Source organism: Euleptes europaea, chromosome 14 (genome assembly GCF_029931775.1).
Source record: "Euleptes europaea isolate rEulEur1 chromosome 14, rEulEur1.hap1, whole genome shotgun sequence".
NCBI classification, from domain to species: domain Eukaryota; kingdom Metazoa; phylum Chordata; class Lepidosauria; order Squamata; family Sphaerodactylidae; genus Euleptes; species Euleptes europaea.
In genome coordinates, this window is record NC_079325.1 from 29,204,278 (window position 1) to 29,224,234 (window position 19,957).

Genomic DNA, 19,957 nt, shown 5'->3' on the forward strand with positions numbered 1-19,957 from the left:
AAAGTGGGGGGCTTAGTGGCAATGTGAATGTTTTGCTTACAGAGGATTCTAGGCTCCATCTCTGACATTTTCAATTGAAAGACCTCAGGAAGCAAGTCTAGAAAGACCTGTGCCTAAGACAATAGATGGTCACACAACAGCAAGAACACACAGTACCAGGCTACAGGGATTGGGGTCTGACTAAATATAAGGCAACTTTATATGATCAGAGCAACTGATATATCACGAATCTTACTCCCTCAAATGTTTAGTAATCTCAGCAATGCAATTAATTACTGTAGGCCAAAAAAACCCCTTTCTAGCCTCAGTGTACACATCTCCCTCAAAAACCCCAGGTCTTCCAACCTTCCATTTCACTAACATGTCTGTGCACTCCAGTGACTTCATCTAGGCTCACTTCCTTCATGGTCCTGCTGGATCCACAATTCATCCCCAGGAATAGTCTCAACTACACATTCACTTCTTCAGCAATATAATCAGAGCTGGCGATTCATAGAGAGGACTGACGTAACTTCCAGGGGAAACCCGGCAGTGATGTCAGTCCTAGAATCATACGAGTTCGAAGGGGTAACACAGGCCATCTAGTCCAACCCTCTGCTCAACGTAGAATCAGCCTAGAGCATCCCTGACAAGTATTTGCTCAACTGCTGCTTGAAGACTGCTGGTGAGGGGGAGCTCACCACTTCCCTAGGCAGCCGATTTCACTGTTGAACTACTCTCATTGTAAAAATATTTTTTCCCTAATATCCAGATGGTAATGTCTGTAATTTAAACCCATTATTCCAAGTCCTGTCCTCTGCTGCCAACAAGAACAGCTCCCTACCCTCCTCTAAGTGACAGCCCTTCAGATACTTAAAGAGAGCAATCATGTCCCCCTTCAACCTCTTCTTCTCCAAACTAAACATTCCCAAGTCCCTCAGCCTTTCCTCGTAGGGCTTGTTCTCCAGGCCCATGATCATCCTCATAACTCTCCTCTGTATCCTCTCCATTCTGTCTACATCCTTTTTGAAGGGAGGCCTTCAGAACTGCACACAGTAATCCATGTGCAGCCTGACCAATGCAGTGGGTATAGTGGGACTATGACATCTTGCAATTTGTAATCCAAAAGATCAACAGCAGCAGGGAATCCCACAATCACAGGACCCTGCATTTTGCAACGTAATTCAGACAGATCAGCTTCCAAAGTATAGTTTCAGACTATTTTTGTTACCTTCCCTCCTCAAGAACAGGGAATCTGAAAACAGATTTATGCCCACTTCTAAAAGGATAAGTCAAAGGCAGACAAGCACTCCTAAAAACCTCTCCTCTCCTGTGAATGAGAAGAGATTCAGAAGGGTCCACTTCTGCTGCTTATCAACTTGGCTCTCCAGTAAATCAATAGACTGAGGACCTTAGAACTCTATCAATATTTAAACTCATGGCACATAGACAACATTTGCGTATTGACTTACATTTAGGTATTTGGAAACCTTTTATAGAAACTTATGTGTAGATCTGCCACCACTGTGTTATATTTGTCTCTATGTATACTTTTTTCTTTTTTAATTCTATTGGCTGAATTTTGAGGTTTTTCTGTTGTTGCTTTGAAATAAAGAAAGAAATAGCTTAGCCTACATGAACAGACAACTGCAGAAGTTAAGGGAACACTTCAAACACTCACCTTGCAACTCACTGTCACTCTGCAAAAAAACAAAATAGAACACTGAACTTTGATGGAGAACTGCCAACTATTTAGCTGGTTAACAACCTGTCAATTTTTTTAATTATTATTTTACTATATATGCATGCGGTTCTTGTGTACAAGTCAAAGCTATAAAACTACACATAGATACCAACAGGCATCACAAATGGAAAATTCAATTACTGAATATGATCCAGGTGAATATATAAACAAAGCTGAAAGCTCAAGGCTGACAACTGCTAAACAACCTAAAAAGAAAGCATATCTGCATAGTCAATAAACAGCAGCAAATAATTGTCTTACTGTGAGGCTGTGTTAGACTGCCTGCCCCCTTTTTGCTAATTCCCAGCCATGATACAAATATAATTATACAGTCATATAAGAAGCCATGCAAATAATGTCTAAATTATAGAATTTATGCAAGACTCAAGTCACCTTTTCTTATCACAGAATGTGGAATTTGCATTTATTTATTTAGTGTGTATACACACATACACACAGCATATTGGCTATGGTACACACAAGAACTAGTAGCCTTTTAATTTTAAGTAAATGAACTGCTGAACAGTGCCACAACAGCTGGGAAGGAGTGAAGGGAGGCAGAACACATGAGCTGAATTGGAAGATAATCTGTTTTTTAAAGCAAGTTTCCAGCTGTCACAGGCACGAATTTAAGTTTGACGGCAGGAAGGATATGATGAGTTGCTTTAATTAAACTGAATTAGAGAATGTCTCCTTCCATATGCCCCTCCATACATACCTCAAGATCAACAAATGAGGCCCTTCTTCAGGTTCAACCATGAAAAGAGGAAAAAATGACCTCTATATTATGCACAGCCTTTTTGATGGGTACCCAGCAGTTTTGGAATGTTTTCTTCAGTATATCGTTTTAGATACATCATCTCTCCAAACATTTCAAAAACAGAATCTTGTAACTGATATTTTAGGTCCAATTTTTTATACCTGCACTTATTATACCAATTTGACCATTGGCTATGGTTTCTAATTTCATTGGGTTAGATCCAGTGCATCGCTTCCACAAGCACAAGGGCTTCCACCCACCAAGGATGATGTTTGCTGCTCCCCCACCCCTTATGGCAGCTTGAAATGCCTCCTTCCCCAAAAGCCCAGTCTTAGGGGTCCCCCCCTTCTCCCCCCAGAACAAGATTTCAGGCTGCTCAATGGATAGAAGTCCTTGCACACATGGAAACACTTCACTGGATCTAGCCCAAAGGTTCTACCCTTTTTCACAATGCCTGAAGTAATTACTTTGCATGCTGCTCTGAAAACAGGTGAAAAAATCATCAGAAATTTTAATGACTCTTCTTTGGGGTTATAAAACCAAGTATTTTGGTTGATGAAGTTGGCTTAATATGAGGGTAGAGTTTTGCCCCATACAGCTAGGAAGTAGGAACAGAATGACATAGGACCACTCAGTTCATGGAAGGAAGCAAGAAGGGGGTCTGTCCCATGGCCTCTGTCCCTGATGCTAGGTTTAACCATATTCTCTCTCTTAAAAAAATATACGGGATCTTCTCTTTGACAAAATGGGCAATGTTTGAACAAATGCTAACCAATTCGTTTCCATCAATACAGCACTATATATTCAGGTTAGTTACCATTAGGAGGGAGAGCAGATACACCAGCGGAAGTTGGATAGCATACACTTTGCAGTTTATTCTTCATATTTTTTGTCTTATTGAAAGTTTTGGTACAGCACTGAAAAACTTATCAGTCTTTTTTTTTCTAGCCCACATATCTACAGTGGTTATTTGTGGTATACTGGAGGCTTGAAAGAGAGAGAAAGAACCCTCTTTTCTAATTTACAGTGCTACTGAAAGCAAGCAAGTGGCTGTTTTCAAGCCTAGCATCAGAGTGCTTTGTACTTACAAATCATGAATGTTGATTGATTGTTCCAATTCAGCAACATTACTGCAAACCCTCCTGCTGAGGAATGTAATTCACTTATGACAGCCTCTTGAAGACAGAACAGCCAATATCCATCCACTATCCTTCGGACAGAAAACACCACAACTTGGCACATATTTTGCTTTATCCTCTGTTCCTATTATCAGCAATTAAAACAATGTTTCTGACATGCACCTTTCCCAAATACACCTGCACAGTCAGGCCCGCGTCTTCCAATAAGAGAAATTCATTCTGGTTTTTCAGACAGATACCAGTGTGCTGCCACCTACACTGTTTAAAACTGCACTCAGGCTGTTCCATCCTCCTGTTGCTTTTTTGTGTGTCACTATTATGGAAACCCGTGAATGGATGTCATTTGTACAATACACTAGGTTATTAGGAACCGTTTCACCTGTTCGCAAATCCAGGGAAGCACATTCAGACTAAATTTTCTGGCACTGGGGTTTTCAGAGTTAAGCACAGATGGTGGCCATCTGTTCAGACCCATGGCTTTGCTGTCAGATGAGTGAGCTGCAATACAGCGACTCCCCTAATCCAACTCCAGCTGGGACAGACAATGCTCACAAGGGTGAGGTCTCCCCCCATCTTATTACACTATACAGACTGCCACAAATCATGCTTATGCTGTCTCCACCCAAAAACAAACTGTTCCATAAATATGTCCACTTTCTATGAGGTAGCTGTTGGCTTCAGAGTTTGTTTATAAAGTTTCCATTACAAGAAAAGCAGCACTAACAGAGATCCAAAATGCTATCCATTATACTTACAAATCTTCAGCAAGTGAAGTTTATGGGGGGAGGGGGGGAGAAATGGCCCAGTTTTTAAAGAGGTTAAAAATTCCACCAGATTAATAGAAGCCCTTAATGAACCTAAGCAGTTGTTTGGATCTGACTTCCTACCAATGCATATCAGTGCAAGTTGTTTGTAGAACACCTACAGACTGGGCATTCCAAAAGTCAGTTATCACTCACAATGCTTTCTCTACCCTGCTGTGTGGACACAAGCAATTATACACTACTACTATTAATACCAACCCTAACAAACCTGCAAGGCAGACATCCAAAAGCTGACAAAGAAAGTGTCAGAAAATACAAAATAATTGTTGACTCCAGACATTGTCTGCTTTGATAGGTGTGTCTGCCCTCTAGACCAAGTTTCCCCAACAGCAAGATCAGCACAGTGCAAGAAGCTGAATACCCCAGCTAGTGCCAATGCACAGTGCAACAATTCAACTGGACAACCATGAATTTCCACTTGCTTTTCGTTTCCATTAGTTAACTGTGTTACAGCAGTTAGACTAATGGACTAGGACCAAGGAGTCTCGGCTCAATCCTGAAGTTTGAACCACGCTCAGCCTTGATGTTTGCTGAATAACCTTGGACCAGTCACACTCTCTCAGCCTAACATCCCCCACAGGGATGTTGTTAGGATAAAACAGAAGAGGGAAGAAACATATACATTGTCCCAAGCTCCCTGAAGGGAGAGGTTAAAAACCTGGTGGACAGATGTTAGATTCTCACTCATGCCAACTAACGCCTTCCCCTTTCATCTGTTTCATTTAGAGCAGCAGTCTTCAACTACTATACACTGCTTTTAGGCTGTGGTTAAGTGGCCTACAGATTTTTGAAAGAAAAACATCCTCAGGCCCAGGACCTCACTGCAACCTGAAACATGCAAACCACCTCTACCATATTAATGCCCACATTAATGTCTTGCCTCTCAAAAAATACCCCCAAACAACAACAGCAGCCAAAACGAAGATAGAGCTGGTGCCAGTGGTGTGAACTATCTTAAGCTGAAGACCAGAAAGCATGAGATAAACCTTTTTTTTTTCTTATACCAGGGGAAGGGCTCAAAAGTCCATCACAGAAAGCTTGTTCTGACATGATTGTGCATGCCTGTCCAATAGTCACCTGTACCAGAAAAGTAATCTCCATCATTACAAATACAGATATAGTTTTTCTACTTCCTCCCTATCCTGAGCAATGTTATGTTAATTTTGGCAAAAGGAACTATGGCTGCATTAAAGACTCCTCCCATAAACAGGAACAGAAATTCTCTGGATTGTATGGTCCTCTGAGACTGAAGATCTCTCTGGAAGCATTATGTTTATTTTAGAGATTAATGCTGCCCTTCTAATTGACCCAGACAGAAATTACAGGAAAGAAGAATATTCAAATAGAACTGCTACTGTCTAGGGTAGGCCATTTCCTAATTAGTTTTTCATTGAATAAATTTGGTTTAATAATTTTAAACCTTTTTTTTACTTCATATCCCTCATCTGGTTTAAAGATGAAATCTGACCATAATGCAAGCATGAATATGTATATATTCAATCACATAAAACTGAAACAATCATTTACCGAAACACGTTAAAGCCAGCTTTTTCATGTTAAACAAACCAGGCAGTGGCAGACAGTAAGACAGGTAAAAGGTAAAGGTCCCCTGTGCAAGCACCGGGTCATTCCTGACCCATGGGGTGATGTCACATCCCGACGTTTCCTAGGCAGACTTTGCTTACGGGGTGGTTTGCCAGTGCCTTCCCCAGTCATCTTCCCTTTACCCCCAGCAAGCTGGGTACTCATTTTACCGATCTCGGAAGGATGGAAGGATGAGTCAACCTTGAGCCGGCTACCTGAAACCAACTTCCGTTGGGATCGAACTCAGGTCATGAGCAGAGCTTGGGACTGCAGTACTGCAGCTTACCACTCTGCGCCACGGGGCTCTTCAGTAAGACAGGACAGGAAACTGAACTTTCTCTGCTAAGTGGCTATAGAGGGAGGGGAGTTCACTGCCATTCATCAGTGGCATACCTTCATGGTGTTGTGAAACCACCCAGTTCCTTTGCTATTTCCAACAGATGCTTGATAGAAATGGCTCACTGCTCCCTCCCCCACCCTTGCTCATTTCTCGCAGCAAACAGTTTACTGCCTTCTGCCCTACCTCACTGGCTGCCATTGGAACCAGGAGTTTTATATCTGACATCTGAGATCAAGTGACACTAGGCACGTATTGAATGTATCATTCTGCACCTTAATGGACTATCAACACACATGGACCTTTATGTTTCCATTTTTAAAAAAATATTTACTTTATTTACAGTCAAGCTTTGTCACTGAGACTCAAGGCAGATTACATAGTGTAAGTCAAATCAATCAACAGGATGAGACATTTAATAAGCAATGTAACAGGCCTACAATTACAGAAATCTGAAACAAAGCATATAGACATATGTTAAACAATGCAGAAAATGAAACAGCCACTTCTAGAAGGAGGATGGGTGAGCTATGAGCCTCCTTGAGGAGCAGACTTTGTGGCAAGGATAGTCGTAAAGGACCTAAGGTCTCCAACAAACCCCTATACTTCTCCACAGCCTCTGCACTCTCATCCTAGCACCCTGGATAGTTCTGAGAAACATTTTACGTTTTTATCATATCCATCCACGGAGGTCAGGGACGCATGTTATCATAACACTCCCATCCTCATAATATCTACCTGTTAGGTGGGGAGGGAGCAGTGACCAGCCCAAAACCACCCAATGAATTTCACAGTGAAGTAAGAATTTGCATTCAAAGCCTCCTGGATCATATTCTGATATTTTAAGTAGTGAAGTACTTTGAATTGGAGCCAACCAGCTTTTCCAAGGGCCCACTTTCACCACCAAAAGGCTATGCTGGGGATCACATGAGCAAAAGCCATAGCAGGGACTGTAACAGGGAGGCGATTCGGGTAAGACTGAGCAAAAATGCTGGCTGGATCCAACCCAGTGATTTTATTTAGTGTCCTTACATGCACGCAGAGAAAGCCAAATAAAAATGCTTAATTCCACAGCTGCTTCCTTGTCGATAAGCAAGTACAAACTCTACAGTGCAAAAGGCGTGTGGGCTGCATGACCTGAGATTTTGAATTATACTATCTAGAAGCATAAAAGATCCACTTAGCTGCAAAGCAAAACATTTTACTTATTAGCAACCAATTAGCACGCATGCTTGCTTAAGAAATATATTAAATCAAGTGACTAGCTTTGTAATAAAGTTGGTGATTTAATTGCCTTGATTTAAAACCAATTCCATCTTGTTACTGTCCCAGCCGTTTCTTTCCTATGATATTACAGAGGATGCTTGAAACAAAAAACTAGTCAAGCTTTGTCTTCACTGAGGGCTTCCTATATTTTGGCGGCCTCTCTGCTTGCCAGGAAGCAAATGCTGTATTGTTTTGTCAGGTAACTGGCACAATGCATTGAATGACAGAATCGTGTGAGAAAAATTGAAGTGACTCCTTGCATACATTTTCACAGGATACTCAAACTACTATTTTCAGGTTGCAGATCTGAAGATCAAAGTGAAGTGCTATGCTGAAACCTCCATCAAACTGATAAAAAGCAGAAAAGTCATTGAAGTAGTATTTCAGCAGTACTGAAGATATGAAATGCAAAACTGTTGCACTTTTTCCTGATATATACATTCTAATATTCTCCTTCTAATATGATTTGAGGAACACATCCCAAATACCAGTTAGGACATGCTAAATTAGCCTCTATCATCCCTGACTTTGTGTTAGAGAGGAGCCAAAAGATCTCTCTCCATACCTTTGCTCTCAAAATCTCTTCTGACTGTCAGCAAAAAGCCACCAGATACATAGATAGTGTGCATCTTTCCTCAGGCACTAGAGGGAATGGTGGTAGGGATTAGCACAGTATACCAAAAGCCAAGCTAGAAAATAATTCACATTTTTGTATTCTTCATTTTCCCTTCAGCTTCCTCTATTTCCAATTAAAAGGGGGGGGGGGTGAATGGCTACCAATAAGCCAAAACTACAGTCAGTTTTCGAACAACCATAAGGGGGGAAAGGACAACAGAAAAAGAATACAAAGCTAAATGAGCTGCCTGTGATACTGAAAATGGTATGACACAAACAGAGGCAATGTGAATCCTTTGACTTCTAATCTGCAATTGTCCTGGGACATTCTGGAGGCCTGAAAGCAGCTTGTCTAAGTTCACAGAACTGCTGATGAAAGTGTTTGAAACAGTTTGAAATGTGCTACACAGCTGCAACTCTGTGCAAACAATGTACTACAGTGAGGAGAGTCATACCTTAACAATTTTTTTTCCCTTCTAGAGTAGTCAGGACAGTTCCTGAAAGGGTGGGCTTCACCTGCAATGAAGTTTCAGTCTCTGGATAGCTCCTCCCTATCTATGGCAATTAGAACCACAGAACAATTCCGGTAGTTTTTGTTGAGATCAAAAGTCATTCGCAAGAAAAGTACATGTGTTGCAGTCAGTTTAATCCCATTGCCTAGGGGGTTTGATATACAGCAGGCTTGACATATCACCTGATTTGTTTTGCATTCAAGTAGTACATGAATAGCATTTGGGCTGTGCCAAAGAATGCATCAGGAAAGACAGGATGGACATCTGACCATCTAAAACGGGTGTCAATGATAAGGCCCGTAAGCTGGAGCAGGCCTACCGGGGGCTTTTATGCAGCCCATGAGCTGAGGCAGCCCCTCCACTCTCCCTGTTCCAGGCTGGAGTGTGCAAGCCACCCCAAGCCTGCAAACGCCGCCAATCTGCATTCAGATAGGCGTGGCTTGCACGCTCCAGCCCAGAGCGGGAGAGGCTAGTTTGGCTGGTGAGAGAGGGACCTCCCCAAGCTGTGGTGGGCGCCTCCCTCACACTGCCTGGGCTGAAAAGAACATGTGGCACACCAGCACAACGAGGCTGCATGCGGCACCACGCCGAGGCTCACTGTTACTAAGTTGCAGAGAGGAAGCAGGGAGAAGAGTCGTGGCAAGGCAGCCCAGGCACAGTATCGAATGGCCAGTATGGCCCCTCCAGCCCCCTGCGCATGCCATCGAGGTGAAGTCATCTGGCCGGATGGCGTGGCTGTCCTTTGCCTGCTGCGCATTGCCAGCAATGCCACCTCCTTGCTCTTTGGGGCACATGAAGAAGCAGGTACCTCCTGGCCTCCTCCTCCCTGGCGGTGAGTAGGGGGTTGGGGCCCCCGGCAAGCTTGGGCATCCCTAGATCAGGGGCTGGTGCTGAGATGCACTTATTGGGGGGGTCTCTTTTTCTCTCCCTCTTTCTCCCTCCCCCTTCTTCCACCTTTGTTTCTCCCTCTTTCTCTCCTCCCCCTCTATTTCTCTCTTTCTTTCCCTCTCTGACCTTCTCTCTTTCCCTCTCTCTCCCTCCTTCTTTCTTTCTTGCTCTCCTCTCTTTTTCTCCCTCTCCCCCCCTTTCTTTCTTTTTCCTCTCTTTGATTGTGGGATCCTGCATGGCGGAGGGAGGGTTGGGGTCACTGGGGATGTGGGGGTTGGTAGTTGTTAATTTCCTGCATTGTGCAGGGGGTTGGACTAAATGACCCTGGTGGTCCCTTCCGATTCTATGATTTCTCTCTCTTTCTCTCCCCTCCTCTTTCTTCCTCTCTTTCGTCTTGTAGCCAGAAGTTGCTGTCTGTTCCTGCAGAGAGGATTGACCCCCCCCCACTCCAGATCTGGGCTGGCAAATTCACTGCAGACTTGCCAGCCAAGGCAGCCACCGCCACCCTCCCCCCAGTTTAATTATTTTTTTAAATTAATTCCAGGGATGAGATACAAACTTTATAGAAGACACAGGCAAAGCCAATTAATGATTTTTTAACTTTATTTTTTACTTTAAAAAGAAACATGCTTAAAACAATAACACTCTTACAGTATTTTCTTTAACAGTGTTATTGTTTTAAGCATGTTTGTATTTTAAGTAAAATATATATATCATTAATTGGCTTTGCCTGTGTCGTCTATAAAGTCTGTATCTCCACTATCTGGCATTAAATGTTATGTACAAATGGTCCAGCCCGATCAAGTGACATTTATGTCATATCCAGCCCTCGCAATAAATGAGTTCGACACTCCTGATCTAGAACCTCAGACTGCCAACAAGCAAAATGCTGAGATGGCTGTGTAACAATCACACCAGTCAGCTGTTCCACACTAGACCATCATGTTCAGGCCTCTCCACTATTTAAGACACAAGCTGCCTACACTATTGTTACCCTTGCAGCTGCTGCATAACACACAATGCAACATACCCACTGTGATTAGATTACTGCAATGCATTCTATGTGGAGCTGCCCTTGAAAACTGTTTGGAAGCTACAGTTGGACAGAATGCTATGGCCAGAATGCTGACTGGAGTGGGTCATAGAGACCATATCACTCCAATCTTGGCTCACCTACACTGCCTCCCAGCTTGCTTCCAGGACCAATTAAAAGTGCCGGTACTGACATGGGGCCAGCATACCTTAACCTTTCTCACAGGAACCTACTCATCCATTCTGTTCATCTTCAGAGGCTTTGCTTCAGGTGCCCCTTCCATCTGAGGCTAGACAGGTGGTAACCCAAGAAAGGTCCTTCACGGTCAAGGCACCAAAACTTTGGAATTACCTCCCCAAGGAGATTTGTCTGTCTCACCGTGCTTAGAAAATTCATTGTTGCACCTAGAACTTTTAGTAATGATTTTATTGTAGTGTCTCTTGGCAATCCAAGTAAAAAGCTTATTTATCACTTTGCATCAGAATGTTTTGTTGTATGTCATAAAAAAGCATGTGCATGAAGTTCTTGTCATTGTTTGTTTAAATGTTTCACTTTACCCCATGCAGTGGTGGTAGATGAATTCATTTATTAACCAGTTGCTCGCTATACTGGCTTCAAAATTCAATTAAATGCAGCTTTTAAAGCAGTAATGAAACTATGAGAAATTAGGGCAAAGTCAGGTTAGAGCTAAAAGTTCAGTTTTTGTTGTGATGACAGGTAGGTTTACACCCATATTTATTTATATACGACAACATTTATTATATAGCTTGAATAAAATTAAGAGAAACTGTGAAGATTAGTTTTAGGATTAGTTTTTTGTGGTAGCAATAACTGGAAAATATGGTCATTAGTGCCATCCTAAGCAAAAGTATATTCTTCTAAGTCCCTTGGCTTAATGGAATTAAAGTGCTTAGTATGGCACTGCAAAATACAAGCTCGTATGTTGTGCAGTATGCTTTCAAACATAAAACTAGGCTTTGATTAAACTTCAGCAGCCTAAACCTGCCACAGAGTAACAGACTGGTATACAGAAGCAGCAGAATGATGCAGCAGAGCTCTGAGGTGGTAGAATGGACCGCACTACTTTAGTTGACAGGTGAAGGATTACATTATTCACAGTTTCAGTATATTAATAATTCCTTGCAGGCAGAAAATTAGCATAGTATATAAAGCACTATGCTACTTTTCTTCATGATGGGCTAATTTTCCTCCAGCAGTGAGTGTTGCGTGGGAAGTTTTAACAATGTGATTCCCCCCCCTGCAATCTACAGTGGTACAGCCCACCCTACCACATGTGGAGACCAGGCCTGTCCACCAACACAGAAACAGCTCGATACCTGGAATGCTAATAATCTCAAAGTTCTTTTCAGTACAAGCCACACCCTAACTCAGCCATTCCTTGTAGCTTGATGTTCCTAACAGTTACAATATGTTCTTATTAAACAGAGGTTTACTTGCAATAATATACAGGGCTGGTTCCCCTGCAAACTAACATCAAGTACATGACATATTTAAAGCAATCATTTCCTTTATTAAACCTGTGATCAAAGAATTGCATAAGAAAAATCCCAAATCATCAGGTTAATGACCAGCATAATTTCAAACTTCAAGACCACAGAGCAAATGCAGTGTCCAAGAAAGCCCAATATACTAATCAACTGAACTGCTATTCAAATAAACCTCTAAAACTTTAGTTAGCATATGAAATGCCTACAAACACTCTCAGATAAGTATTCAACCATGGAATCACTGCAAGGTCATTCCTATTGAATCTGTGAAGCCAAATAGTTTGGCTCTTGCTCTTGGAAAGACAACAAAAATAATAATTTATATAGCAGCACAGGGAGACACAGACTTTTAAGAAAAACCTCTCGGTCTGTGCCACTAAAAACAACATATTTTGACAAAAATATTAATTTCCAGATGCTTTTATTACCTTCTACTGGGATTTTATTAACCTTCTGCCTTCACAACAAACACCATAGAAAGTTTATCATATAAGTGAAAATTTAGAAGGGAAACTGGCAAGAATCTAGTGTCAACTGTTACTTTGGGTTTACTGTGTCACTTTTGAAACTGGGAGACAAAATGACATGAGAATTTTTTCACATATACTGTTTTTTAAATCTACAGCAACCACCTTAAAATGCCAAAATAGTTTGATTAAGGGCTGCAAGTGTTTATATGGACATAAAACAAAGCTGTAAGGAGTTACATCTGGATTCTCAGATCTATGCAAGAACAGACCAAGGCCACTTTGGCTTCCCTGGTAAAATTCTTAAGACTCACCAAGGAGATCAAGTCCAGCAGTCTACCACAGCTAACAGTCCTTACACTAGCCCTGGGATATAAGATTGTAGTCCCAGGTATAGGAGCCCTACACCATCTCAAGGGAAAATTTGAGAAATGAGGGAAGAGGAAGAGAGCATACAGCTGCAGGTGGAGCCATCCCCACCCCAACTTTCCCCATTCTATTTCCAGCCAAATCAAAGCATCAGATTGCAGGCAGGGTACTAGGGAGAACTGTGTAGGAATTTCTTCCTTAAGACTTTGAAGTCTTTCCTGAGGAAATGCAGTTTACAGGGGGTGGGGTCCTCACTGTTATTGAGAGGGCCTTCCTCTTAAACTGGGGAGCTAAGGACCACTCGTGAACACTCATAGTTATGATACTTGACATCTATTTCAAGGTATTGAAGGAGCAAAAAATCATTGAGGAAAAACTTTATTTAGTGCTTTCTGAGGCTAAACTGCAGGAACATTTTAGTGATCTATTCGCACATTCCATCAGAATTTAAATCATGCAGAAAACGTTTACAATCCCAATGAAAGAAACTTAATCCATATCTAGCCTAGTCCAGACACTCCATGTAAAGAACAGGCACTTAGGAGCCCAATTCTCAGCATGTCCACTCAGAAACAAGCTCCAAATCCAATGACAGAACACTAAGTATAGATTCAATTAAAGCCTTAAGTAGAAACCCATACTTCTGCACCAACAGAGTGAGGTGTGCATCCCATGAAGGACAGCATAACCCCTCTCTTCCACTATTACACCTCCCCTGCATCAGCGACACAAGAGTTCTGCTGAACATTTATTTAATTAACTTATACTCTGCCTTTCTTGCAGAAACATGTGGCCAGCCCAGTTATCCGAAGCAAAAGCCCTCCTATACCTCTCATGGGAGCATCCAGTAACAATGCTCCAGACATTGAGGGAAAGGAGGAGAGTTGTGTCAAAGTCCCTGAAGCTGCAAAGAATTGTAACCATAGCTGATTTATAGACTTAAAAACAAGCCAACCAATTCATTTTACAATTGTTACTATTAGTTTAACCAGGTAGGATCAAAGCACATGTGAAATCCTGCATTACTGGCCAAACTCTACACATCTCTTCAGAAAACTAAGCAAAAAATAAACCAATAAACAATTCTATTAACATTAAAAGAGCAGCAGCATACAAAAGGGGCAACAGAATATAGAACACCTTTCATAGAGAACAGGGCACTAATAAAAACAGACTGCTAAAAAAGAACCTGATGACATTCATCATACACCTGCAACAAAAAGAAAGAAATATTTTCTTCCACCATACCATCAGTCTTTGGTGCTCGTTGCCTGAGACATGGAAGTGGCCAGCAACAGAGACGACTAGTTTGTAGAGCAAACAGAGTACTGGATGGAATACAGGGGTTCAAAATTCTGCTCAATCATCAAGCTCACTAAATGCCTTAGGCCAGCCTGGGTGTCTCAGTCTAACCTACCTCACAGGGTTGTCATGAAAATACATTGGAATAACCCACATGTGCAAAAACTGGAAATCCTAGAAAGAAAGGCAGGTCATAAATGTGACTAATATTCATATTTAGGTTTCCAAAAGGACTAGATGTATTCAGGAAATACAATCACTTAAGGTTAACTTAGATAATCAGAACAATCATCACCAACAACCAAAACTATGCGGAGTGGTTACAATGCCACAGCTAGCCCTCCATGTTATACAATTACCTGTGCTGCCTGCTACAAAGAAAACCTTGTGTTAAATGAGGAGCATCCTCCAGTATTTAAAGCCGAGAGCAAGCAAGTTGAGAGCATGATTGCAGGACACGTTGTTCTATATAAAGCCAACTGAATAGTAACCCCAGCTATCTTGGTGAAACATTCATCTCACACCTGCACTAGATTTCAACCCACATCATGTATTTAGCCTAAATCAGAACATGTAAAACTGCCAACATGCCAGTTAGCTATGCTACAGCACTGTAGAAACAAAGCAGGCACCCATTTCCATTTGTAAACAAGTACATGAAGCGTCACTAGAACTAGTACCAGGAACACCACAGAAATCAGATAGGCTATACAACTCTTCACTGCCTGCACTTCTTGCAACTGCATGTTCAACAGTGATTATCAGAGGAAAACCATTACAAAGGAAGGAAAATCCTGAAAGAATGAGGGCTGGGGCTACTCTGAATTCTGGCATGGACATTCAAAGTTTTAGTATGAAGGACAGTAACTGATGTTTAAAAACCTAAAGATAAACAGGGTCACATAACCCCAAGGTTTTTTACATCACATTTACAAAGTTTGCTTACAGTGTGTCTACATTAGTAATTACTTACATTCTTAATGTTGATATCATATCACTGCCAAATAGATGAATACAACTGCTCAGTAGGGAGAGGTTAAGAATATCAAGAGTTTAAGCCTTGCTGAGCCATAGACTTGTTAGGTGGCAAATAGTTGGCCATTGACTGCTCACCTGCTGTGAGAATAACATTGATCCACCTATTCTGTAACATACAGCTGTATAAGATTGACTGGAATCGTATTTACAGTCCTTATCTCAACACTCCAGTGAATATTAAATTTCTTATGACACCCCCAATACTCTTTCCTTCCCCCACAAGCAATGTTATTTTAGAACTACTTCAACAAAATGCTTTAATTACTCTCAACGTTAGCATTAGTAAGAGTACAAAAGTTCTTGAGGGAGGATCATTTATATGACATAACAGCCTGGCGTGCCATTTAAAAAAATAGCCTAAACCAGAAAATAAGCTGTTATCTTTAAGGTTTTCTGTCTTGAGCATGACCCAGAAAGAAAAAAATACCTGTTCTTCTCTCAAACTTAATAAATACAGTAATGTTTTATACAGTAATCTGGAAATGTTTAAGTTATCTGTTGCAGAAAAACTTTTAGCAATAGCCAGATTTCAACTATTTTATGTCAAGCAAGTTCAAGTATAACTAGAAAAAGAGAAAAAATATTCAGAAGTGTATTTTACTTTTTAAAACACATCAAGAGATTCTAGAAAAAAAGCAGAGGTTGATGACCAGAATAAAAACAACAACGAAATGAGAGGTTGCCAATTCTAAAACCACTACCATTCAAAAAGTCAGTAAAGGGAAGTTTTTCTTCCATTCTAGTTCCTGCCTGCAAAGGAAACAACTCATAACGACTTGCCTAGGAGAGATTTCAAAAAGGGAGAAAGGGCTATTTCAATATTATAAACTTGTAGAAGTTAGGAGGTTTACAGAGTTACACCCTTCCAAGTCCACTGAAGTTAATAAAAGGATGTATAGTTCTATTTATGACAGCACTATTAAAACATCAGGCTACAAACACCCAGCACTCAGAGAGAACAATCCATGCCCCTGAGAGATGTCCAAGGCATGCCTATAATGTTTTTAACAGTAATGTTTACTATCCCTATAACACTTTTGAGAATTCAAGAAGCTACATATTTTTCTGTGTTCTTTATAAGAGCCTTATAAGGTAGACTAGCACTATTATCCTTGTATTGCAGATGGAGAAAGGGGGAGATATAGGCTGAGAAAAAGCTGCTTGTCTCAAGCTGTCCAGAAAGTTCATGGCTGAGCTAAGATTTGAAACCAGGGATTTCCCAGTGCACTCCACTCTTAACCACTGCAGTACACCAGTGTATACAATTAGCAAGATCTAGCAATCATGTGATTCTTACCTTATCTTTTTCATGTGGAAGGAGCGATACTGGAGGAAGACAAGAAAGAGACTCACAGCTCTCCTTCCTATCTGCATTTGTGGCTGCTTTAGTATTGAGTTGGTACAGAGGTCCATCTTTAAGAAGTCGGCCATGGCCAATAGCCCGTTTGACAGCCAATCGCAGCTGCTGGTGAAAGCTAGAAGGGGCACTGCTTGCAAATAAAGCTGACACATCCTTCTGCCCTTTCAAGAAGCGTTCAATGTTCTTCAAGGATGAACCACTGGACTCTGCCAAGCCCTCAATTGCCCGTTTAATCAGTTTATTCCAGTCCACGTTAGGTTTACCATCCAACTTTCCATGGTTTCGTGGTTTAGGAAGTGCTATTCGCCCAGGGTTATCAGGATCCTTATAGGAATTAAGTCCCTTGTTAGAAACTTTTAAAATGGTTCCATCTTTGACGCTCAGTTCCAGCTGCTCGAGAACAGTTTTGCGATCCAAACCATGGGATGAAGACACAGCATTGCATATCCTCTCTTCTGAAGGACGTTGTTTTTGCTTCTTGACCTTTTTAATTGCCTCCAAAATCCACTCAGTGTACAACGGGTTAGCGAGTTTTACCATGGTGAAGAATTCTGTATATCCATAGAGTCGTTATCCCTTATCCCTATGCTGAAGGAGTTTCACACCATGGGAAAAAAGATGATCTGAGGATGGGGACCAGTTAACCATAGCATACACGTTCTTTGCCCCAAATTGCTCTTCCTTTTTCAAAGACGAATAGCACCTATGTCCCGTTTAAAAAGACACATATCCTGTTAGGGACTAATTCATGTTTTCCAATAAATCCCCAAGAACAGCTGGCGAGTACGTGTACCACAGGTGAGAGGAGCTCTGCAAATCTCACTCCAGCCCTTTTTGTCCCCAATCCAAACAAATGGAACTTCAAGCCTGCAAGAAAAACAAGAAAACAGTTATGTACCACCTGTGCAACTTTTAAACAACTGTCAACTTTTGCTTGCCCATGAAAACCACATTGGCCACAGAATTGTGTTAAAGAAAAAAAAAATCCAAAAATATATTGTCTGCACTGAAATTGAAAGCAATTTCAAATTGGTATTTAAGATGACAGCACATCAGGCCCACATTTCAACAAGGTCTGACCTTGCCGCATTGAACAAGATGCCATTGAACAAGACGCTGTCCACCTACAAAACTAGGCCAGAAAGAAATGTCAAGTCTCTCCATCCCACTGAGAAAGGCTGGCTAACACACTTGTCACTATCAAAACCCAATATCAACTAGGAGGGTGAAAGGCAGCTTCCCGAAAGACTTGCAAGTCCCTTTCAACTACAAGAGATGCTTGGATCTGAAATATAACTAGGAGAACCTCATCTCCCCCGCCACAAGTGAGGTTATGCCAACAAAAGCTCAAACATATAACACAGAAACCCTGACCTGGATGGCCCAGGCTAGCCTGATCGCGTCAGATCTCAGAAGCTAAGCAGGGTCAGCCCTGGTTAGTATTTGGATGGGAGACCAAGGAATATTGTCGAAGGCTTTCACGGTCAGAGTTCATTGGTTCTTGTGGGGTATCCGGGCTGTGTAACCGTGGCCTTGGTATTACCAAGACCACGGTTACACAGCCCGGATAACCCACAAGAACCAACCACCAAGGAAGTCCAGGGCTGCCGTGCAGAGGAAGGCACTGGCAAACCACCTCTGTCAGTCTCTTGCCATGAAAACCCCATAAGGAGTCGCCAGAAGTCAGCTGCGACTTGACGGCACTTTACACAGACACAACACAAAAACTTTTTAAATCCACTCTTAGAACTCTCCCTCTGTTAAATTTACAAGGGGGGTTCGGATCTCTGCCTAAATCTGGGACAGCCGGGAATTCCGAGTAAACGCTGAGCCTCTGACTCCGGAGACCCATCCCCCTTTTTTTTAACTTAAACAAGCCAAGAGACAACGCGGATGTTTCCAAAGCGTGAGCGAAAGGCGTTATATAAGGAGGACGAGAACCACAACAGCTCGGATCCGCAGGCGATCTGCGGCTGGCTGGCTCTCCCCGCCGTTTCCCTCTCTCCCTCCGCGCTTTCCGGCCGGAGGAGCGAGCGGCGGGGTCGGAAAGCGCCTCCATCCCGCTCGCTCGGGGTCAGCCGTCGCCGGGAAGCCGCGAGCGGAGCGGCCCCGTCGGTTCGAGGCAGGCAGGCAGGCAGGCAGGGAGGGAGGCCGGCCCGCGGCGAGGCTCGCTCACCCACCCACCCACCCACCCACTACGCCCTGGCTTCAGAGCGGCGGCGGCGGCGGCACTTGGGCCTGCGGGGAGATGCCCAGAGGCCGCCTCAGCCCCGCGGCCGCAGCCTCACCGGGGTGGTCTCCGAGGCCCGGCCCGTCACGTCCGCGGCGGCGCCTGCACCTGCCACCAGGATGCAGGTGGCGAGGCCCGGGCTGGGCCTAGCGCCGAGGCAGCGGCTGCGGCAACGGCCGGGCCGGAACAGGCCGCGGGGCCTGACGCGAGAAGCCCGCGCAGGGCCTTTCCCCCCCCCCTCGGCCAGCTCGGAGCCGCCCAGCGCCGCCTCCCCTCGCCTCCCGCTCCCTTCGCCTCCTCCGGCGGGGTCGGGAGAGGCGTCGCGGCGGCGGCCGGCGCTTACCGGGGCCTACGAGAGGCGGAGCCCAGGAGCCTCAGGCCGGACGGCGGCGAAGACCCAAACTGACACGGCGGCCATCTTGGGTCCGGAGCTGCGCGGAGGGGGGAGAGGCGACTGGCAGCGGAACAGCCCGCGCGGGGAGGAGTCGGGAGCGGGGGAGGGGTGTGGGAACAGCCTCTGCCGACAGGGAGGAAAGCAGGAGGCGCGAGCGGCGGAGGGGGGCGGGCTGTGTCGAGGGAACAGCCGCGGCGTATGTATGTATGTATGTATGTGTGTATCTGGGCGCGCGCCGGTTGATGGGCGCGCGCTGAGCGAATGCTGGAGAGCGGAGCGGGGAGGGGGGGCTGCAAATCGCGCAGCGAAGCCCGATCCCGTTGGGCAACTTTTTTTTATTATTATTCCGGAGTGCATTGAGACCCCCTCCCGAGTACGTGTGCGTCAGAGACCACTGATGCACGGGAGGCTTTGCATTGGATTTGCCGCTCTCTCGATGCACATTTCCCCCATCCGAAATCTCCAAACTCTGCATGGGGGGGCTTATTGTTGATTTTTGAGAATTTGCATGGGGGAAAAGTGCACTTAGAGGGTGGCCAATCCAAGGCAAAACCTCCCGTGCGTAAATGGGCAGAGGTTTCAATCGCAGCCGTTCTTCCAGATCCTGT

The 19,957-nt window shown here is 43.5% G+C and overlaps 1 protein-coding gene across 1 annotated transcript in view; it reads right to left on the minus strand.

Annotated features, from left to right (window-relative positions):
• KAT6A (lysine acetyltransferase 6A) overlaps positions 1–19,388 on the minus strand; it is a 58,903-nt gene extending 39,515 nt beyond the window's left edge. The window contains exons 1-2 of the mRNA XM_056859976.1: positions 19,299–19,388; positions 16,663–17,592 (exon numbers count right to left, since the gene is read on the minus strand). Coding sequence (XP_056715954.1) covers positions 16,663–17,265 — 603 coding nt within the window. The 5' untranslated portion in view covers positions 17,266–17,592; positions 19,299–19,388. The remainder of the gene's footprint in view (positions 1–16,662; positions 17,593–19,298) is intronic.
• Between the last annotated feature and the right edge of the window lie 569 nt (positions 19,389–19,957).